We start from the raw sequence: 23697 nt of genomic DNA, 5'->3' as shown, positions 1-23697 counted from the left end.
TGTCCCGGCGTTTCATTGCATCTGTATCTTTGGGGTAAATCCCCAACAGTGCAATTGCTGGGTCGTAGGGCAGGTCTATTTTTAACTCTTTGAGGAACCTCCACACAGTTTTCCAGAGTGGCTGCACCAGTTCACATTGCCACCAACAGTGTAAGAGGGTTCCCCTTTCTCCACATCCTCTCCAACATTTGTGGTTTCCTGCCTTGTTGATTTTCCCCATTCTCACTGGTGTGAGGTGGGATCTCATTGTGGTTTTGATTTGTATTTCCCTGATGGCAAGTGATGCAGGGCATTTTCTCATGTGCATGTCGGCCAGGTCTATGTCTTCCTCTGTGAGATTTCTCTTCATGTCTTTTGCCCATTTCATGATTGGATTGTTTGTTTCTTTGGTGTTGAGTTTAAGAAGTTCTTTATAGATCTTGGAAACTAGCCCTTTATCTGATACGTCATTTGCAAATATCTTCTCCCATTCTGTAGGTTGTCTTTTAGTTTTGTTGACTGTATCCTTTGCTGTGCAAAAGCTTCTTATCTTGATGAAGTCCCAATAGTTCATTTTTGCTTTTGTTTCTTTTGCCTTCCTGGATGTAGCTTGCAAGAAGTTACTGTGGCCAAGTTCAAAAAGGGTGTTGCCTGTGTTCTCCTCTAGGATTTTGATGGAATCTTGTGTCACATTTAGATCTTTCATCCATTTTGAGTTTCTCTTTGTGTATGGTGAAAGAGAGTGGTCTAGTTTCATTCTTCTGCATATGGATGTCCAATTTTCCCAGCACCATTTATTGAAGAGACTGTCTTTCTTCCAATGGATAGTCTTTCCTCCTTTATCGAATATTAGTTGACCATAAAGTTCAGGGTCCTTGGGCAACCCCGGTGGCTCTGCGGTTTAGCGCTGCCTTCAGCCCAGGGTGTGATCCTGGAGACCCGGGATCGAGTCCCATGTCAAGCTCCCTGCATGGAGCCTGCTTCTCCCTCAGCCTGTGTCTCTGCCTCTCTCTCTCTCTCTCTCTGTATCTCTCTCTGCGTCTCTCATGAATAAATAAAAAAATATATATATAGCTAAAAAAAAAGTAGTTCAGGGTCCACTTCTGGGTTCTCTATTCTGTTCCATTGATCTATGTGTCTGTTTTTGTGCCAGTACCACACTGTCTTGATGACCACAGCTTTATAGTACAACCTGAAATCTGGCATTGTGATACCCCCAGATATGGTTTTCTTTTTTAAAATTCCCCTGGCTATTCGGGGTCTTTTCTGATTCCACACAAATCTTAAAATAATTTGTTCTAATTCTCTGAAGAAAGTCCACGGTATTTTGATAGGGATTGCATTAAATGTGTAAATTGCCCTGGGTAACATTGACATTTTCACAGTATTAATTCTGCCAATCCATGAGCATGGAATAGTTTTCCATCTCTTTGTGTCTTCCTCAATTTCTTTCAGAAGTGTTCTATAGTTTTTAGGGTATAGATCCTTTACCTCTTTGGTTAGGTTTATTCCTAGGTATCTTATGCTTTTGGGTGCAATTGTAAATGGGATTGACTCCTTAATTTCTCTTTCTTCAGTCTCATTGTTAGTGTATAGAAATGCCACTGATTTCTGGGCATTGATTTTGTATCCTGCCACGCTACCAAATTGCTGTATGAGTTCTAGCAATCTTGGGGTGGAGGCTTTTGGGTTTTCTATGTAGAGTATCATGTCATCGGTGAAGAGGGAGAGTTTGACTTCTTCTTTGCCAATTTGAATGCCTTTAATGTCTTTTTGTTGTCTGATTGCTGAGGCTAGGACTTCCAGTACTATGTTGAATAGCAGTGGTGAGAGTGCACATCCCTGTCTTGTTCCTGATCTTAGGGGAAAGGCTCCCAGTGCTTCCCCATTGAGAATGATATTTGCTGTGGGCTTTTCGTAGATGGCTTTTAAGATGTTGAGGAATGTTCCCTCTATCCCTACACTCTGAAGAGTTTTGATCAGGAATGGATACTGTATTTTGTCAAATGCTTTCTCTGCATCTAATGAGAGGATCATATGGTTCTTGGTTTTTCTCTTGCTGATATGATGAATCACACTGATTGTTTTACGAGTGTTGAACCAGCCTTGTGTCCCTGGGATAAATCCTACTTGGTCATGGTGAATAATTTTCTTAATGTAATGTTGGATCCTATTGGCTAGTATCTTGTTGAGAATTTTTGCATCCATGTTCATCAGGGATATTGGTCTGTAATTCTTTTTGGTGGGGTCTTTGGTTTTGGAATTAAGGTGATGCTGGCCTCATAGAACGAATTTGGAAGTACTCCATCTCTTTCTATCTTTCCAAACAGCTTTAGTAGACTAGGTATGGTTTCTTCTTTAAACGTTTGATAGAATTCCCCAGGGAAGCCATCTGGCCCTGGACTCTTGTGTCTTGGGAGGTTTTTATGACTGCTTCAATTTCTCCCTGGTTATTGGCCTGTTCAGGTTTTCTATTTATTCTTGTTCCAGTTTTGGTAGTTTGTGGGTTTCCAGGAATGCGTCCATTTCTTCTAGATTGCCTAATTTATTGGTGTATAGCTGTTCATAATATGTTTTTAAAATTGTTTGTATTTCCTTGGTGTTGGTAGTGATCTCTCCTTTCTCATTCTTGATTTTATTAATTTGAGTCTTCTCTCTCTTCTTTTTAATAAGGCTGGCTAATGGTTTATCTATCTTATTAATTCTTTCAAAAAACCAACTCCTGGTTCTGTTGATCTGTTCCACAGTTCTTCTGGTCTCGATTTCATTGAGTTCTGCTCGAATCTTTATTAACTCTCTTCTTCTGCTGGGTGTAGGATCTATTTGCTGTTTTTTCTCTAGCTCCTTTATGTGTAAGGTTAGCTTTTGTATTTGAGTATTTTCCAGTTTTTGAATGGATGCTTGTATTACAATGTATTTCCCCCTCAGGACTGCTTTTGCTGCATCCCAAAGATTTTGAACGGTTGTATCTTCATTCTCATTAGTTTCCATGAATCTTTTTAATTCTTCCTTAATTTCCTGGTTGACCCTTTCATCTTTTAGCAGGATGGTCCTTAACTTCCACGTGTTTGAGGTCCTTCCAAACTTCTTGTTGTGATTTAGTTCTAATTTCAAGGCATTATGGTCTGAGAATATGCAGGGGACGATCCCAATCTTTTGGTATCGGTTCAGACCTGATTTGTGACCCAGTATGTGGTCTATTCTGGAGAAAGTTCCATGTGCACTTGAGAAGAATGTGTATTCAGTTGAGTTTGGATGTAAAGTTCTGTAGATATCTGTGAAATCCATCTGGTCCAGTGTATCATTTAAAGCTCTCGTTTCTTTGGAGATGTTGTGCTTAGAAGACCTATCTAGTATAGAAAGAGCTAGATTGAAGTCACCAAGTATAAGTGTATTATTATCTAAGTATTTCTTCACTTTGGTTATTAATTGATTTAAATATTTGGCAGCTCCCACATTCGGGGCATATATATTGAGGATTGTTAAGTCCTCTTGTTGGATAGATCCTTTAAGTATGATATAGTGTCCCTCCTCATCTCTCACTACAGTCTTCGGGGTAAATTTTAGTTTATCTAATATAAGGATGGCTACCTCTGCTTTCTTTTGAGGACCATTCGAATGGTAAATGGTTCTCCAACCTTTTATTTTCAGGCTGTAGGTGTCCTTCTGTCTAAAATGAGTCTCTTGTAGACAGCAAATAGATGGGTCCTGCTTTTTTATCCAGTCTGAAACCCTGCGCCTTTTGATGGGGTCATTAAGCCTGTTCACGTTCAGAGTTACTATTGAAGGGTATGAGTTTAGTGTCATCATGATATCTATTCAGTCCTTGTTTTTGTGAATTGTTCCACTGAACTACTTCTTAAACGGGAATTTTAAGAGTCCCCCTTAAAATTTCTTGCAGAGCTGGTTTGGAGGTCACATATTCTTTCAGTTCCTGCTTGTCTTGGAAGCTCTTTTATCTCTCCTTCCATTTTAAATGAGAGCCTTGCTGGATAAAGTATTCTTGGTTGCATGTTCTTCTCATTTAGGACCCTGAATATATCCTGCCAGCCCTTTCTGGCCTGCCAGGGTCTCTGTGGAGAGGTCTGCTGTTACCCTAATACTCCTCCCCATAAAAGTCAGGGATTTCTTGTCTCTTGCTGCTTTAAGGATCTTCTCTTTATCTTTGGAATTTGCAAGCTTAACTATTAAATGTCAAGGTGTTGAATGGTATTAATTGATTTTAGGGGGGCATCTCTCTATTTCCTGGATCTGAATGCCCGTTTCCCTTCCCAGATTAGGAAAGTTTTCAGCTATGATTTGTTCAAATACATATTCTGGCCCTCTGTCCCTTTCGGCGCCCTTGGGAACCCCAATTAAATGTAGGTTTTTCTTCCTCAGGCTGTCGTTTACTTCCCTTAATCTATCTTCATGGTCTTTTGTTTGTCTCTTTTTTCCTCAGTTTCCCTCTTTGCCATCAACTTGTCTTCTATGTCACTCACTCATTCTTCCACCTCGTTAGGACTTCTAGTTTGGATTGCATCTCATTCAATTGATTTTTAATTTCTGCCTGATTGGATCTAAATTCTGCAGTTATGAAGTCTCTTGAGTCCTTTATGCTTTTTTCTAGAGCCACCAGTAGCTGTATAATAGGGCTTCTGAATTGACTTTCTGACACTGAATTGTAATCCAGATTTTGTAACTCTGTGGGAGAGAGGGCGGTTTCTGATTCTTTCTTTTGAGGTGAGGTTTTCCTTCTAGTCATTTTGCTCAGTGCAGAGTGCCCAAAAACAAGTTGTATTGGGAAAAGGAGAAAAAGAGAGGAGAGAAAGAAGGAAAGAAAAGCGAAAAAGAAAAAAGAAAAAAAGGAAGAAATAAATAAAAAAAAGAAGAAAAAGAGAAAGAAAAAGAAAGAAAGGAAAAAAAAAGGGTGGGGAAGTAAATCAAAAAGCAAAACAAAACAAAACAAAACACAGGGGAGTATCTTCTGATTCTGTATACTTTAAGTCCCTTGACTTCCCCTGGAACTTGTCTGTCTAGTTGGTCTTCTGGGGGAGGGGCCTGTTGTGCTGATTTTCAGGTGTTAGCACTTGGGGTAGCTGCTCTGCCCCCTGCCTGGTGCAGGGCTCAGTGGGGGTTGTTTACCCCATGAGGCCCCAGGAGGAACAACCCCAGTGGCAGCGGCCAGCTCTGGAGCCCTGGAGTCAGCTACCACAGTAACTCCGGAGCTCTCTGTCTGTAGGGCCTGGATGCTCTGGGGCCGGGCCGCTGATCTGCTCAGCTCGGGGCAGGAGCGTCCTTGTGGTCCTGGGCCCTCCCGGCCTCTGCCTGTCCCGGGGGGGAGGTCGGATCCTGGGCTGTGTCCCGGCACCCTGTGCTCCGGGGCCTGCGCTGTTGGATTCGCGCTCCCAGCCACGCAGCCCCCTCCGCGGAGCCGCTGCCCGAGCCCCTTCGAGCTGCTCCGGGTCCTGCTGGGCGCGCTGCAGCCTTTAGGGAGCTCGGCGCATCTCCCGGGGCACAGGTGTCTGTTACTGTCTCAGGGAGCCTGAGGGCATCCCCGCCCTCCTGGGGTCCTGCTCCAACTTCCTGCGAGGCCTTTCCTCCCGGGAAGATTGGTGAAGCTCCTGCTTCCCCGGGACGGAGCTCTCCTGTCTCTTCACTTTGTTTTTTTAAGATTATGTGTAGAAGGCACTTGGCATAGTAGTTAGCACATAATGAATGCTCAATAAATGGTAGCTGTTTTTGTGAAGCTAAAAATCTCTTGGTAGTCCCCTCACAAACCTAGTTACTCTCCTCAGAAGGAACTCATCTTCTTTAGATCTTTACTCTCCTGTTACTTTCTTAATGAGGTCTTCCTTTGCCAACCTATGTAAAACTAACATCCCCTCCTCTATGTGCCCTGCTTTGTTTTTTCCACTGCCATTATCACCATCTAACACTACATACTTACTTATTTGTCCAGTTTATTATTGGTCTCCCCATCTAGAATACAAGATCCATAAGGCAGAAATTTGCTTTTTGTTTTTTGTTTTTTTCACTTAAATTGCTGTATCCCTGACACCTAGAAGAATGCCAGACATTTGACAGGTACTAAATAAGTAACTGCTTAAAGAGTATTCAAATATCTTTCTCAAAGTCTGGTGCCTACATAAAATATTCCAGGTGTGAACTAATTGTGGATTGTATAGTGGAATGATCTGTTCTTGTTAATGTGGCATAGGATCTCACTGAAGATTAAAATTAATAACTATAGGAAACAAATTGAGGGTTGCTGGAGGGGAAGTGGGTGGGGGAATGGGGAAATTGGGTGTGGGTGTTAAGGAGGGCACCTTATCAAATGAGCACTGGGTATTATATGCAACTGATGAATCACTGAACTCTATGTCTGAAACTAATAATACATGATATGTTAATTAGTTAAATTTAAATAAATTTTTTTAAAAATAAAAGAATAAGGACGCCTGGGTGGCTCAGCAGTTGGGCGCCTTCCTTTGGCTCAGGTCATGATCCTGGAATCCTGGATGAGTCCCCGCATCAGGCTCCCTGCAGGGAGCCTGCTTCTCCCTCTGCCTGTGTCTCTGCCTCTCTCTCAGTCTGTACCTCTCATGAATAAATAAATAAATCTTAAAAAAATAAAATAAAATAATAAAAGAATAAAATTAATAGATTGTAATCAGAGTATATTTTCAAAAATAGGTGCTCACAGACAATTTCATTTAAAAAATATGAAGGATGTCTTCTTGAAAAAAAATCCTTACTAATGTAAATTATGTATCCAAATAGTTATTTTAAAGATTTTTCTACTAATGCTGCAGCTTTTCTACTTTGGAAATTTGCTTGTAAAGATGGAGACAAATTGCTATGCCCCCGCTGTCACAGAGATAAATGGTTGAGCATTACATGTAATGTAAGGTTATTTAAATTGCTTTTATACTACTACTCCCAAATAATCCTATTTGGATTTCTTTATTTCAGTCTAAGCCCTTGTACAGGTAAACTAACTGCTTCCTACTTCTGCTTGGCTGTAAGTCATATTTAATTCCCAGGCTTAAGATTAGCAGTTGCTGTGCACTGAATGTTCCCACTGAGACCAAGAATTTTCAGAATGTGAAACAGATTTAGTACTAGCCTCTGTATGGTGGCACAAGTAAATTTGCTGATGAGATGAAAACTGCATTTGCCTTGAATTATTTGGGAAAAAATAAAGAATAATCTCTTTATCATAAACACTTTTCCCCTGTATCCAGGTTCATTTTAAATGGCTCCTTCCCTAAACCTATAATTGGAAGCACCCAGTAATTATTTAGTAGTAACTTACTGGTTTAATAGAGCTGTCTTTAAATGGTGAGCAATTCTGAACTACAGTGAAATCACTCACTTTTATTTGGTTATTTATTTCAAACAGAAGGCTTGGTTCTCTTTGAAGACTGGCTAACAAACAGTAATCCCAATAAATATAGCTTAGACTTGGTTCACAAATACATACATACCTGAAAGAAGGTCCTTGGTAGGGGGGTTGTTTGAAGAAAGAATGCATGAGTCACTGTGACTCTTGGCCACTGTTCTAATTTGAGGCTGGAATTCAGAACTGTTAAGAAGGGACATCTGCTTCCGTGGGGCCTTGCCTTTCAGAGTCATAGACTCTAAACTCTGTCCTGAATTAGGATGGTGTTGTAATCCAAAGAAAGAGTCCTTTATTGTATCAGAGTTCTCTGCAAAGTACAAGTGGTCCTTTCCCCTGTTATAAAACAAAGGAGAACTTTAGCAACTACTTTAGTATCAGTAGTTTACAGCAGTGTAGCTTAGACTTTGGAAATCTGTTTTTCATTTCCCGAATGAAATAAATAATAGATGTTCTATCTACAGTTGTATAGTTGTGGCTCAAGTATGACGATGAAATAAAGAACTCAGTTGGGGTGCCTGGGTGGCTCAGTCAGTTACGTGTCTGACTCTTGGTTTCCGCCCAGGTCAGGATCTTAAGTCATGAGATCGAACCCCATGTTGGACTCCATGCTCAGGAGAGAATCTGCTTGAAGATCCTCTGCCCCTCCCCCCACTTGAGCACATGCAAGTGTGTGTGCTCTCTCTCCCAAACAAATCAATCTTGAAAAAAAGAAAGAGCTCTGTACAGAGCCTGACACAAAGCAAATGCTTTGCAATTATTTAAAATAAAAATCTGGGATCCCTGGGTGGCGCAGCGGTTTGGCGCCTGCCTTTGCCCCAGGGCATGATCCTGGAGACCCAGGATCGAATCCCACATCAGGCTACCGGTGCATGGAGCCTGCTTCTCCCTCTGCCTGTGTCTCTGCCTGTCTCTCTCTCTCTCTGTGACTATCATAAATAAATAAAAATTAAAAAAAATAAAATAAAATAAAAATCTTTCTCCCGCTCCATCCTGTTTCATGAAATAGTGCCCTTTCCCTCTTTTTCCCTATCATAGCATCTGTACATGACTTATACTTAGGTATCTGCATTGGCCTCCCCACCAGATTGTGAGCAGTCCTCAAAGACAAGAATTGTCTCTTATTAATTTCTATTCCCAGTACTTGGTACTAGACCAGGCACACAGTGAGTACTTGATATTTATTTGCTGAAGAAATGACTACTTTTAGTCTTTTATTCAAACACAAATAAAGGAAAGAAATTACGAGTACAGTGGGAGTTAGTTGACAGACTGTGGTAATTACCTTAGAGTGGTTGAACTACTATTGTTAGCTTCTAACTCTTTTCCATCAATTTTGGTGGTAGGCATCTTATGAGGCCTTGATGGAACCAGAAACTGGGTGCTGCTGGGTTCAGTATATTCTCTGAATTCCTGCTCAGATAAATGTACATTTTCTGTCACATCAGGGGTAGGAAGAGGATTGTAGCTGTTATAAGTTTCTGACAGAGGCTCCAGGGCAAGTGAGACCTGAAAGAGATACACATGTAATATATCACAAATTTTCTTTTATAGCAACTAATTTTAACATTCCCTGCTTAATATAAATTAATGGTCCCCATTCTTTGTAGGATCAAATTCAAATTCCTGCAGAAGCCTCACTTCTCACTTTGCTCCCCTCCTCCATCCCTCTCTCCTAGATATATCAATTATTTAGGGTTCTTTACATGTACCTTATGTTTCATTCTCTTATGCCTTGTATATGCAATTTCCTTCAGTATTACTTTCTCTGTGAAAACTTTTCTTAGTTTTTTAAAGATCTTTTTTTAAGAGAAAGAGAGCATGAGCGAGCACAAGTTGGGGGGGGGGGCAGAGGAAGAGGGAGAAGCAGACTCTCCACTGAGCAGAGAGCCAGAGGCCAGATGCAGGGCTTGATCCCAGGACCCTGGGATCTTGACCTGAGACAAAGGCAGATGCTTAACCAACTGCACTACCCAAGTGCCCCTGTGAAAACTTCTCCGTGTCCAAGTAGAGATGTCATGGCCACTCCCTTCTTCATGCTTCTGCTTATTTGGTCCATCAAAATAACCCCCATTTACTGAACTCTTTACTATGGGCCACAAGGTGTGCTAAGTTCCTCACCCAGAGAGGCTCATGTGATGATATAACTCTGTCAGGAAAGGGTATTGTTCTACTTGGAAATTTAAAAAAAAAAAAAAAAAAAAAAAAAAAAGCAGAGGCTTACAGGAGATATTTGTCACTTTTAGCTTATTCATTACCCTGATTCAATTTTAATTCCTTGAAGGTATGAACTTGTCTTTTTCATTTTTGTATGGACAAATAGGCATAGGCACTTGGTATATTATGCTTAATAATGCCTAATTCTTATGTCTGATGAATAAGAGAGTAACAACACCTTCCATATCCTTATTGTTGGTTATTTTAGAAAACTAAGACCCTAGTTCTATGCTGGAGATGAGGCAGGGTAAAGAAGGAGAAACACTAATATGAAAAGTAATCACTTGAATTTTCTTTTATCATCTCATTCTTGTTGAGTTCATGTTCTCTATTAAAAGGCTCTCCAGACCTCTGAAAAGTCTAATGGAAGAACAAATTACTTAAAAAGTAGAGTCTAAAACAAAGCTTTAGGAAAGAAATTGAAGAATATATCACAAAAGAAAAGAATAATGGTGTTGAAAGTTCAGTTATAATGACAGAGAAAGCAGAAGGAATTGTTCAAGCAGCCAAAGAGTCAAATAATGATGAAGGGCCTAACACAAAAAGGAAAGGTTGCAGTTAGATATTTTAAGATGTCTTTGGAAAGGTCAATGGAATAATTTGTACAGAGAAACTGCCAAGGTACAGACTCCATAAAATACACTTGGGTCTTGATGAGAATTTTGTTCTTGAACCAGGTAACAAAGTCCTTTAAATCTATTCACCATCAAGATTTTCTATAAACACAAATGACAGGAATGCCATTGGATAAATACTATGCGTAGTGATCGCTATAACAGCATCACATAAAGTCCTGGCTGCCCAATGTAAATGTCAGAAAGTATTCCCTTACCATTCATCATTTTTCAAAAGACTGCCACTATATTTTAGAAACAAAGATGACACTGAGAATAAAGGCATATGTCCCTGGCCTTAATAATGACCTGCTGTCTGGCTACTGAGTTTTGCTTTTTCTAAGTAGATCTGAACCAATCACAAAACAGCTTATAGGTCTATACTACCAGTCGTCCTTAAAGAAAGAAGAAAGTCTAGGTTCCTGCCACAACAATCTTGTAATCAAAACATGTGCTAGCTTAACTCCTCTGTTCAATTAACAATATTTGTTGATACTAGCTCAGCGCAAGGCTCTGTGCTACCTGTCTGAGGCAAAGAGATGAATAAAACATGGACCCTGACCCTAGAACCTTATAGGGGAACTTAAAAAAATATTTTTAATACAAAATAGTGAGCTCTGAGGTAGAGATGTGTATTGGGTGGTAAGAGAAAGAGGAATCTGAACTTGGGGGAGAGGTGAGGAACAGCCGGGACAGTTTCCAGAAGTGAAAATATTTACATCTGGATTTAGAATCTTAAATACGAATGATACAGATAAGGCTAAGGGAGGTTGAGGTAGAACATTCCAGGTGAAGGGAAGAACATTAGTTAAGCTTTAGAGGTATAAAATAGAATATTGTAGAACAAGAGAAGGATTTCCTACAAGTCCAAAGGATTTCACTCCTAACACCTCTGCTTCCACATAATGTACCCAATATATTCCTGTATTCATCTCCCAGATCATCATTCTTATCCACCTCAGTCATGCTCCTTCCCAATTATGTTTATCATTGTGCTCACTCCTCTGCCAACCCCTTCATGGAGCCCTGTAGGATTTCTATTTTATACAAACTACCTTACCACTTCAATTGAACATCTTTCTTAAAATGTCCTAATTTCTCCACAGTCTTCTCCAATGGAAACTACTTCTTTTACTAGCCAAGAGAAGGGAAGTTGACTTATTCCTTTCTAGTACCTTCCCCAGACCATCATTCTGTCACCTAAACATAGCACATCTCTTCAGAAGCCCATGCCATCCATGAATACCACAAATTTACCATAAGATTCTCACATCCATAATAGAGCAACTCTAAGGACATTCATATTCTTCTCTTAATGACACAAGGCTCTCTTCAGGACTAAGCTGCCTAAAATTATCTACTATAACATCTATCAGTATCAGTGATAGCATATTAGTATGTCTATTTTTCAGTCTTATGCTGGTCAACATAGCATTTAAAATTTAAAAAAATTATTTAACAGGGACGCCTGGGTGGTTCAGTGGTCTAGTGCCTGCCCTCGGCCCAGGGCATGATCCTGGAGCCCCAGGATCAAGCCCAAATCAGGCTCCCTGTGTGAAGCCTGCTTCTCTCTCTGCCTATGTCTCTGCTTCTTTCTCTCTCTTTCTCTCTCTGTGTGTCTCTCATGAATAAAATTTATATATATATATAAAGATCACTTTAAAAACTGTTTAGTTTTTAAACTAAAAATTATTTAACAATGCTTTAAAATACCAGATTTTATGTAAAATTTTGGAATTCTGGTTCTCTTGAAAAATCAGAAGATCCAACAATGCTGGGTCTCCATTACAATGTGACAAAAATTAGCTCAAGTAGACTAGTAGCTTTAGTCAGGGTACATGGTCCAATTTGAAAAGTCCCCAGCCATGTCCCAATGAGGCAGAGCGCTATTATCATCCCACTTAAAAATATTGCTTTCTTATAATAAAATGGATATTTTTGTGTTTATACACTCCTATACATTTTAACCTATGAATAGATGCATTTAACCACTACCATAACCAAGACAGAGAACACTTCCATTACTCCAAAAAACTCCCTGGGACTATCCCTCTCCCAAGAGAGAGTCACACTCTCCTCACCTCTAATCCCTAACAACAGCTGATCTATTCTCAACCATTATAGTTCTGGCTTTTTGAAAATGTCATGAAAATGGAAACCTATAGTATATTATCTTTTGAGATGGATTTCTTTCACTCAGAATAATGCCTCTCAGATTCATCAGCATGGTTCGTGTATCAGTAGTTCATGCCTTTTTACTGATTTACTAGTATTCTATTAACATGGCTTATCACATTGGCTGATTTTCAAATACTGAGATAGCCTCACATTCCTGGATTAGACCCCATTTGGACATGGTCTTACCACTCTTTTTATATACTGCTGGACCCAACTTGCTAATATTTTTTTGAGGATTTTTAGGCTTATTTTTTGGTCTAAATCTTGTACTGTCCTCTATTTCGCTATCAAGGTGGTGCAAGTCTCATAAAATAAGTTGAAAAGTATTTTCTCTATTTTCTGGAAAAAACTGTACAAAATTGGTGCTATATCTTTTTTTGAATGTTTGGAAGAGGGCAGCCCGGGTGGCTCAGCGGTTTAGTGCTGCCTGCAGTCCAGGGCGTGATCCTGGAGACCTGGGATCGAGTCCCACATTGGGCTCCCTGCATGGGGCCTGCTTCTCTCTCTGCCTGTGTCTCTGCCTCTCTCTCTCTCTCTCTGTGTCTCTCATGAATAAATACATAAAATTAAAAAAAAATAAATGTTTGGAAGAATTCACCAGTGAAATTATCTTGGCTTGGTGATTTATTTTTTGGAAGGATTTAAGCTGCAAAAGCAATTTCCTTAATAATTACAGGTCTATTCGGGTTACATATTTTATCTGGAGTGATTTTTGGTAGTTTGTCATTTTCAAAGAATTGATCAATTTCATCTAAATTGTCAAATTTATGTGTACAGAGTTTATACTATCCCTGTCTTTGGGTTCCATAGGCTATTGTGTCTCTTAAGGTAGAATCAAGAGGAAAGTGAAATATTTCTTGTGTCCATGAAAGAGAGAACTAGAGACCTACGATTTTCAAAAGAAATATAAGGCATATTTCTTTGTGAAAAAGACTATTCCTAATGGTGAAATAAACCAAAGAAAATGTGACTGCCAGGGGGAAAAATGTAATCGTCAAAGACAGCATTATGAAACAAACTACAGTAGGATGATAATTACTATGTAGAAAAGATGATAAAAATGGAATAAATAGAAAGGAACAGATTTTAGTTAGAGTTTAAATGTGAATAAAATAAGTGGTACTCCTGTGACAGGAAATTATGTATTTAAGATAAAAAATTTTAAGGTACAAAAGTCTCTTATAGATGGTAACATGTATTAAAGAATGTAGCCGAATTTGTGAATAATAAACAACATTTGCATATGTAGGTATAATTAAAATTATAGGTGTTCCCAATGTTAGCAGTAGGCCATAAACTTACAAGGTAAGCTGAGTAAAAACATAAATAATTTGTACTTTTCTTTGTAGTTGATGAGAACGCAAATAAAACAACTCGCTGACAGCTGTGTTTATTTAAAGTATCAATGAGAATTTTTACCCGAGTTAAAAACTTTTGGAGGAGATGCTCATGGCAAACAAATTGAGGAAATGGTATTTCTCCAAACTGAGGAAGGTCTTAAAAAGTTTATTAAAGATTGATAACAATGGATGATTCTTTTCGTTGACAATAGACTTGTTTCAAAATTTAAATTCAAAGTGCAACATTTTGCCAAGACAAAGAACCATAAACCTACTATCTTGTTTACTTCATCTAAAAAGCTAAAAATTAAACAACACAGGGCTGCCTGGGTGGTTCAGTGGTTGAGCATCTGCCTTTGGCTCAGGTCATGATCCTGGGGTCCTGGGATCAAGTTCCGCATCAGGCTCCTCACAGGGAGCCTGCTTCTCCCTCTCCCTATGTCTCTTGCCTCTCTCTTTGTGTCTTTCATGAATTAAAAAAAAAAAAAAATCAAACAAAATACATATATAATTAACATATAAATTAAACTACTGTGGTCAGCGTTTTGCTTGATAAACTGGATCAGCAGTATTACAATCTGTTTTTACTACATGAATACTAGGTGGTATTTACTACATGAATACTAGGTGGTATGAATACTAGGTGGTATGAATACTAGCAGTATTACAATCTGTTTTTCCTACATGAATACCAGGTGGTATATACACATATATATATGAAGCTCTGTGCAGTGTAAATGTTTTTGCTTGTTAAAAGAAGTCATCTGGTTTATGTTTTCAAGGAGAAATCCCACCCCAGATCACCAGGAAGGCCACTGATCAAATACAGGACTATTTTAATTGACACGAGAGGTTATATAAATTACTCAATGACTTATCTCCAAGTGGATTCACAAGGAACTATATAAAATGTGATTCAATTTATTCATTTTTTTATGATTCTATCTTTGGAAAATTTATTTGGCAAGGAACCATCTATCCCACTTTTCTGTATTTTTTATGCTGAAATAGGGTTTCCAGACATCAAAGTGACAGTATGAAATATATTTCTAAAACTGTAAAGACCAACATCCCAAAAAGACTTTTTTTGATTTCCAATGTTATGAAAACCAACACTGCTCAATTTGCCTTTCTCAATTTATACTGACAGTGCAACATGGAAGTTAATGCAGTGCAGTACAATATTTAAGCTTAAATACGCTTGAATATCTTAAATTTTAAGAATATCTTAGAAATAAAATCCAACTTTTGTGCCAAGATTCTGTCTTTGTTTGGAAATAAAGGCAGCCATGTTTGTGAACAGTTATTTTGTTATGAAACTGAATAAAAACTAAATTTTATTCTTAAATGGTTTTATTTTTAAAAGATTTTATTTATTTATTCATGAGAGACACAGAGAGAGAAGCCGAGACATAGGCAGAGGGAGAAACAAGCTCCCTGTAGGGAGCCTGATGCAGGAGTCCACTCACAGAACCCTAGGATCATGACCTGAGCCATAGGGAGATGCTCAGCCACTGAACTACCCAGGTATCCCTCTTACATGGTTTTAAAAAATGCTGTAATGCTCATCAAATATAAAACATCTGGTATTGAAAACTTGGTAGAGAAGGAAACGTATTGAGTTTTTAGTCATATCAAAGGAACTGATTTCAAAAGCAAAGAATTTATAATTAAGTTTTTTCTAATTTCAATTTAAAATAATCATATATATGTATGTATTATGTTACATGCTCATATGAGGGTTTTTTTAAAGTTTTTTAAATTAATTTCTACCCCCAACACGGGGCTCAAACTTATGACCTCCAGATCAAGTTGCATGCTCCTCCAACTAAGCCAGCCAGGTACCCCAAGTTTGGTATTTTTTTTTAAAGTTTATTATATTTATGGTTGATTTTTCTTTTTCTTTTAAAAGATTTTATTTATTTATTCATGAGAGACACACAGAGAGAAGCAGAGAGATAGCCAGAGGGACACGCAGGCTCCCTGCAGGGAACCGGAATTGAGACTTGATCCCAGGACTCTGGGATCACACCCAGAGCTGAAGGCAGACGCTCAACCACTGAACCAATCACTCAAGTGTTCTGGCAGTTGATTTTTCTTGTCGTCAGTCTGTTTGACTTGTTATTTTCAACATCTGACCTATACCAATAATGGAATACAGAAAAGCTTCCTTTCTTGGTCAGCTTGGTTCCGATGATCTTTATTGTCAAAGTACTCTGAGCAACCTCCAGCCTGCTTGGCCCTTATTATTTAAAATTGTTCTAACTCCATAATCTCAGTTTTCCTTTAGTAACTATGCATCTGTCTTCTTGAGGTCTGACGGAACCTGATCTTTATAGCAATGGTCTAAAGTCACCTCTATTCACCTTCCAGTCTATCAGCTGTCCATTGGCTTCATTTACCACTTGACAAGAGGGATTCCATATTTAGTCAATTCATGACTGTTTTGGGGGACAGCAAATCAGTGGTATGACAAGAACTCCATCACTCACTATGTGTTATTTTTCAAAAGTTATTTTTATTAAAAAAATATTTTATTTATTTATTTGAGAGAGGGAGATTGAGAGAGAGAGAAAGCGCACTCAGGGAAGGGCAAAGGGAGAGAAGCAGAGTGTGGAGCCCAATGCAGCCCATCCCACATCCCTGAGATCATGACCTGAGCCAAAATCAAGAGTTTGACACTGGGATCCCTGGGTGGCGCAGCGGTTTGGCGCCTGCCTTTGGCCCAGGGCGCGATCCTGGAGACCCGGGATCGAATCCCACATCAGGCTCCCGGTGCATGGAGCCTGCTTCTCCCTCTGCCTGTGTCTCTGCCCCTCTCTCTCTCTCTCTCTCTATCATAAATAAAAAAAAAAAAAAAAAAAAGAGTTTGACACTTAACCAGATGAGCCACCCAGGGGCCCCAAAAGTTATTTTTTTTCCTCAAAAGTTATTTTTAAACTAACATTTTGCATTCATGTAATTTAAAGAGTCAGTTTTATTACAAAAATGAGCCCCTCACATAGACGTACATATTTTTCTTTTCTGAGAGGCAGCTACTTTCAACTCCTGCCCCTGATTCTTAGGGTATTTACTTCTATAGTTCCAAATAATGTCCTTATATTTATGTCACATATTGATCCTCCCTCAGTTTTCAGGCATTATCTTTTGACTTAATATGGAAGATATAAATTTAGCTCAATCCCACATCCATCTACCACCTCATCTTCCAATCTGCCCATCTAGCTATACTATAAACACTGATTATTGATCTAACTGAAATCACTATTTGAGCATGTATACTATTTAAAGCTGAACCATGAGATGCACAGATTACTTTTCCTTTCCTATGAAGCCAGAGAGTTATTTTAGGCTTTGCATACCATACAGTCTCTGTCATAATTATAGTAGCTCCCCCTTATCCACGGGGGATACGTTCCAAGACCCCTATAGATGCCTGAAACTGCAGATAGTTCTGAATCATATATATATATATATACACACACATATATATAGAATATATATATATACAGAGAGAGAATATATATACATATATATATACTATGTTTCCTATACTTACATAAGTATGACAAAGTTTAACTTATAAATTAGGCATGGTAAGAGAATAACAATAACAAAATAAATTATGTGGATGTGGTTTCTCAAAATATGTTATACTGTACTCATCCTTCTTCTAGTGATAAGATGGTAAAATGCCTACATGATGAGATTAAGTGCAGTGAATGACATAAGCATTGTGACATAGTGATAGGCTACTATCAAACTTCTGAGGATAAGTTAGGACTGCTTCCTGACTGCACTGAAACCACCAAAAGAGAAACTGCAGACAAGTGGGGACTACTGTACTCAACTTTGCTACTGCAGCATGAAAACTGCCATCGACAACCATGAATAAGTACGGCTATATTCTAATAAAACTAATCTACAAATATAGGTGTTGAGTGAGTCAGATTTGCCTTGGAAGTTACAGCCTGTGAATCCCTGAAGAAGATAAAATAGCCCAAAAGCCTATGTAAAAATACTCAATAGATTAATCATCAGGAAATCCAAACTAAAACTTCAGTGAGATAGCAGTACATACTCACTGAATGACAAAAATTAAAAAGACTACCCAAACCAAGTGCTAGCAAGTATGTGGAGAATGTTTATATACTACTGATAGGAATAAAGTCACACCACCCCTATGAAAATGGTTTGGTTGTTTCTTAAAAAGTTAACCATGACTCAGTAATTCCATTCTTGGATATTTCCCCTCCCCCAAAATAAAAACATGTGTCTACACAAAGAATTGCTTTATTTATAAGCAGCAAAAAAGTGGTAAGGAAAAAAAACCTCAAATGTCCACCAACTGGCAAATAGATAAATTATGGAATATCCACATAGTGGAACACATCTCTGCAAAAGGGTACTACTAATATCTCTTAGCCTGGGTGAGGAGACAATAGTGTTCACTATGTGGTTATTTATGTATTTTATATATATAAGATACTGTTTGGCATATCTCTATTTAAGAAAAACAACACAAAAAGTTAAAGTGAAATAAAATACATAATGCCTAACATGTGGTAGATAGACATACAACAAATGTTGATAAGAAAATGATCAGAATGAAACCCCTTCAATTTTGTCTATCTCAAAATGTTCCTCCTCCATGCCTCTTGGTTGTAATTCCTCCATCCCAAAGAAACCCTAGCAATTGTGTTCATGATAGAAACTCATTATTTAATTCTCTTCATGATTTTACTGGCTCAATTATCCTCTTATTTTCAATTTCTTTCTTTTTTTTTAATTTTTATTTATTTATGATAGTCACAGAGAGAGAGAGAGAGAGAGGCAGAGACACAGGCAGAGGGAGAAGCAGGCTCCTTGCACCGGGAGCCCGACGTGGGATTCGATCCCGGGTCTCCAGGATTGCGCCCTGGGCCAAAGGCAGGTGCCAAACCGCTGCGCCACCCAGGGATCCCTTATTTTCAATTTCTTTCTTCACTTGCTTCTCTTTGGTCTACAAACAAATCATAATATTCTAAAAAGAAGTCAGCAAACTTATTCTGCAAAGAGGCAGAGTATAAATATTTTAGGCTTTATCTATTGCATATTCTTCTTCTTTAAATGGCCTTTTAAGGGGCACCTGAGTGGTTCAGTCGGTTAAGTGTCTGCCTTTGGCTCAGGTCATGATTCTTAGGGTCCTGGGATCAAGTCCTGCATAGGGCTCCCTGCTCAGGGAGGAGTCTGCTTCTCTCTCTCCCTCTGCCCCTCCTCCTGCTAGCGTTCTCTTTCTCTCAAATAAAATCTTTTTTTTTTTTTTAAGATTTAATTTATTCATGAGAGACACACACAGAGAGGCAGAGACACAGCCAGAGGGAGAAGCAGGCTCCATAGAGTCAGCCTGATGTGGGACTCGATCCTGGAACCCCAGGATCACGCCCTGAGCCGAAGGCAGACGCTCAACCACTGAGCCACACAGGCGACCCTCTCAAATAAAATCTTAAACAATAAATAAATGACCTTTTGAAAATGTAAAACCTATGTTTAGTTAGAAAGCCAGATATGGAGCACCAGGCAGTGTATCAACCTCTCTTCTAAACTAGTACCAAAAAACTTTTGAATTCTGCTACCCACTATCAGTCATGTCCTCTCAAGTTCAAGTAAATTTGGCATGTCCCCCATCACATGCTTAACTATGATGTTAAGATGTTAAGTGTTTCCATATTTTTAAATATCATTTAATCCCTACAACAGGGTTGCCTGCCCTTTTTTTTTTTTAAGAATGAAAGGGTTGTACAATTGAATTTCTATATAAATGACCGTTTGAATACACAAAGTATCAAATATAAACAGTAGTGTAGAAGAAAATAAATTGGCAGAAATAATTACTCAACCAGTAGTAATAATTAAGACTACCATTTAAAAGATCTTCTATACATAAAAAATGAAAAAATATTGTTATAGGATTTTACAGCACACAACTTAATTCAATCCTAATTCATTACTATTATACTTCTTTCTTCTTCAGTATTAATGGGCCCACATTATCTCCTGTCAATTCATTGTGTTTATTATGTGAACCATCACAGGCAGGAAACGTCTTAGAACGCCAACACCTACAGTAAGCTGCTTTAGTGAGACACAAATCTTCAATGTTTATTTCATTCACCACTTTGGGATTTTCCTTTTGTATTTTAAAATTAATCAAGCTATCCTTCTGTGGTTTTTTCTTCGGGAGGAATGGACATTGCAAGGTAGCCAAGTAGTGCAAGTACACTGAGGAAAGGCAGTAATCAAAGCCATTCTGAAACTGTGAGCCGGGCGAACCCGGTAATGCTCTAGGGCACAGGGAGCCGCTTAAGATACGCTGGGAGCTGCACCTTCACGATGCGGGCCACGCTCTCCAGCACCATCCTTGCCAGCAGCGTCCACTCCCCTCTAGCCTCGCGCCTCAGCTCCTCCCTCGCCTGTGCCCAGACGGGTTCCAGACGGGAACCTTTGCCTCAGGTTGTGATCTTGGGGTCCTGGGATTGAGTCGGGCATCAGGCTCCCCACGGAGAACCTGCTTCTCCCTCTAGCCTGTGTCTCTGCCTCTCTCTCAAATAAATAAACTCTTTAAAAAGAAAATAATCCGGGATGCCTGAGTGGCTCAGCGGTTGAACGTCTGCCTTCGGCTCAGGGCATGATCCTGGATTCCCCAGGTGGAGTCCCATATCGGGCTCCCTGCATGAAGCCTGCTTCTCTTCCCTCTGCCTATGTCTCTGCTTCTTTCTGTGTGTCTCTTGTGGATAAATAAATAAAATCTTAAAAAAAAATCCCTACAACAATGCTGTGAAGTAAAATTTTAGTATGTTCATTTTACAAAATAGAATATGGAAGCTCAGAGAGGACAAGTGAACACCAGAATTGTTTTGTAGCCATTTCTGTTCTGGTTTCTCCATTGTCCATAACTGTTTTTCCATGTCCAAGCTCTAGTGCTATTTCCATTAGATCACACAACCTCTCCCTCCCTTCACTGACATTTATTTGGCAAACAAATCTCTAATTGCTAATCTCTAATTGATTTCCTTATTCCCTAATCTTTTAAAATCTGACTTCTGCCTCCAATGCTCTATACAATTTTCCAACAAACGCAATGACATTTAAATAAAAAAACACACAAGTATTACTGTATCAATGGATATTCAAATACGGGAAAAAAATGATGCAGCCACTTTAGAAAACAGTGTGGCAGTTCCTTAAAGTTAAACATACTTTTCCTATGACTGCAATTCTATTCCTAGGTATATACCAAGAGAAATGAAAATGTGTTTACAAAAGAACTTATACATAAATGTTCATAGAAGCTGCCATTATTCATAGGAGTCAGGTGGAAATAATCCAAATGTCTATCAACTGAAGAATGGATAAACATGTGGTCTATCCATATAACGGAATATTATCCAGCCATAATAAGGAATAATGTACTGAAACATGCCCCAACAAAGATGAACCTTGAAAACATTATGCTATATGAAAGAAGCCAGTTACAAAGGCTACATAATATATTATTTCATTTCCATGAATTGTCCAGAACATGCAAATATTTAGAGACTGAAGTTAAATTAGTGGTTGCCAGGGACTGCGGAAAGGTGAAAAGGGGAATGACTGCTAATGGGCAAAGTACTCCTTCTTAGGGTAATAAAATGCTCTAGAATTAGATAGTGATGGTTATAAAATTCTGTGAACATATTAAAAACTAGTGAATTGTATACTTTAAAAGGGTGAATTTTATGACATGTGAATTATATCTCAATTTTAAAAATAGGAAAAACCCGCCTAGAATCCTAAGTCCAACTGTTTTCAATTTTCCTTATTCTTTCCCAGGCATTGATTATGGAAAATCCATTTTTCCATGCAGCTACACAATCATAACTATGTGTAATTTTATCTTTTATGGAAACAAAATATTCCACTAACAGACTATAATCTTAATATTGTTGAGTAACTTATTTTCATTTTTTCAACACTAAAAGTGTATTTCCATAAGTAGACATTGGCATACAGCTACCCTCTCTTTTTATGGTATTTCCTTAGAATAAGTTCCTAAGAGTATGGTTACCGAGGTAAATGGTCTGCGGTAATTTTATGGCTCTTGAGACAGAATGTCAAACTGTTTTGCAGATCTAATGTGAATTTATACCATCATCAGAAAAAGAGGAATAAACCAGACTCATTTCACCATGAAGTTACTGATGTAGTGTCACTACTTTTAAATTTAATATATTATATATAAAAATATGATAAATACAATTTTAAAATGTTACATTCTTTCATTCAGTTGGAATTACTTCTGGACTGTATTCTGTTCCACCAACACAATTATGTGCTCATAGTTTTTTTTTTCTTAAGTAATCCCTACACCCAACAGTGCAGGCTCCACCTCACAAATCCGAGATCAAGAATCATGTGTCCTTCCAACTGAGCAAGTAACTTATAGTTCTATAAGAAGTTCTTACATCTGGTAATGCTGTATGTTCTATACAGCGCTTATAGTTCTAGAAGAAGTTCTTATATCTGGAATGCTGTATGTCTTTTCTCATATTTTTGGAACTATTTTCTTATATACTTGTTTAAATTTCCGTATTTTAGAATATACTTGATAAGGTATAAAACCCATGAAATTTCTAAGCGATTTGAGTCTTCAGAATTTTCTAGGAAGCACTCTCAAAGAGTCTCCCTCAGAAAGGACCCTTCTATGTTCTTCCCCACAATCCTACACATACATGTAGCATAATACCTATCATTCTACATTCTACTTGTTATTATTCTATTTTTTCCTATATGATTTTGGAAAACTACATGAAAAGATCATCTCTTATTTCTGTATCCTTAGTGGTACATAATAAAGCATCAAAAAAATTTAGGCTAAGTCAATGAATGAACACACCAAAGATACCACTTACATGAGTCAACAAGCAATTATTGCTTGGCACTATGTTAAAAACTGTGGGAAAAACACAGAAAGCAGAAAGCACTGTCTTGATTCCCAGGGACTCTAGAAACTAAAAAGAAGGGAAATTAAAGGGAGACTACTAATACATAATTTTAGAGATTGTGTAGGATTATAACTCACAATAATTACATAATCAATGTTATAAATTTAATAAAGAGTATAGAGAAGAATGAATGCAGCAAGAGCTATGGAAGACTTTTGGCACTTGAGCTGGGCAGTAAAGCACTAAGAGGATTTGGGTAATTAAGTTATATTACAGTCTTTGGGTAAAAACATGAACAAAGGCATGAAATGGGAATTAGCATGATATATGGGAGTCATTTACCTAACCATTCTATAAACAGACTCAACTACTTGTGCTAAAAATGTTTTATCGTATTCAACAAAGAAAATATTTTTTACCTGGAGTTCTCCAAGTTTCTTGGATGTTGGTGAAACAATGGTAAAAAATCCACTGATGTGATGAGTTGGAGAAAGCTGATCTAGTCCACTGATCTGAACTCTACCAATTGGAAGATGATCAAGTTTGGTGATTACTTCCAGCACCAGCACAGCCATGTCTAATCAGAAATAATTACAACATACACAGATATTTTTCATTTACTTTCATTTTTTTTGGAAGTGGGAAGGATATACATTAGAAAACTTTTTTACTTAAAAAATTACTTTATTTTCAAATAAAACATGCACCTACCACATCAGTTGGGCTGGGGAAGAGTGAACCCAAGAACAATAAAGTTTTAGAGAAGAATAACAAATACCTCACACAGAGGATAAAAAAATTAAATTTATATAATTGGCAATGCTTACAGGGTGTTAGGAAGACTTGCATATGGCTTGGATATTAAAGAGTGGGGTTCTCTCAACTTTTCTTTTTAGTGTTTCGCTGTTTTGTATATAAGAACCCAACTACTTCTGCTTGCTGCCTGGTCTATGGGGACAGGAGGGACTCTGAATAGCTAGGATCTCCTAAAGCCTGGTAGTGGTCACTTAGGATTGCGGCCCAGT

The 23697-nt window shown here is 38.3% G+C and overlaps 1 protein-coding gene and 1 pseudogene across 19 annotated transcripts in view; both read right to left on the bottom strand.

The window, feature by feature from the left end:
* The window catches only part of C2CD3 (C2 domain containing 3 centriole elongation regulator), a 151022-nt gene that overhangs the window by 119640 nt on the left and 7685 nt on the right, over window positions 1-23697 (bottom strand). For all 19 annotated transcript variants that reach the window (XR_005375650.1, XR_005375655.1, XR_005375653.1 and 16 more), the window contains exons 3-5: window positions 23092-23249; window positions 8646-8869; window positions 7449-7696 (exon numbers count right to left, since the gene is read on the bottom strand). Coding sequence is in view for 12 of the 19 variants with exons in the window: in XM_038568660.1 (XP_038424588.1) it covers window positions 7449-7696; window positions 8646-8869; window positions 23092-23249 (630 nt within the window). In the remaining 7 variants the exon portion in view is untranslated. The remainder of the gene's footprint in view (window positions 1-7448; window positions 7697-8645; window positions 8870-23091; window positions 23250-23697) is intronic.
* LOC100684838 lies at window positions 19223-20122 on the bottom strand (annotated as a pseudogene).

The sequence above is a fragment of the Canis lupus genome, chromosome 21, assembly GCF_011100685.1.
Source record: "Canis lupus familiaris isolate Mischka breed German Shepherd chromosome 21, alternate assembly UU_Cfam_GSD_1.0, whole genome shotgun sequence".
In the NCBI taxonomy this organism is placed as follows: Eukaryota; Metazoa; Chordata; class Mammalia; order Carnivora; family Canidae; genus Canis; species Canis lupus.
This window is presented reverse-complemented; position numbering and strand designations above follow the sequence as displayed.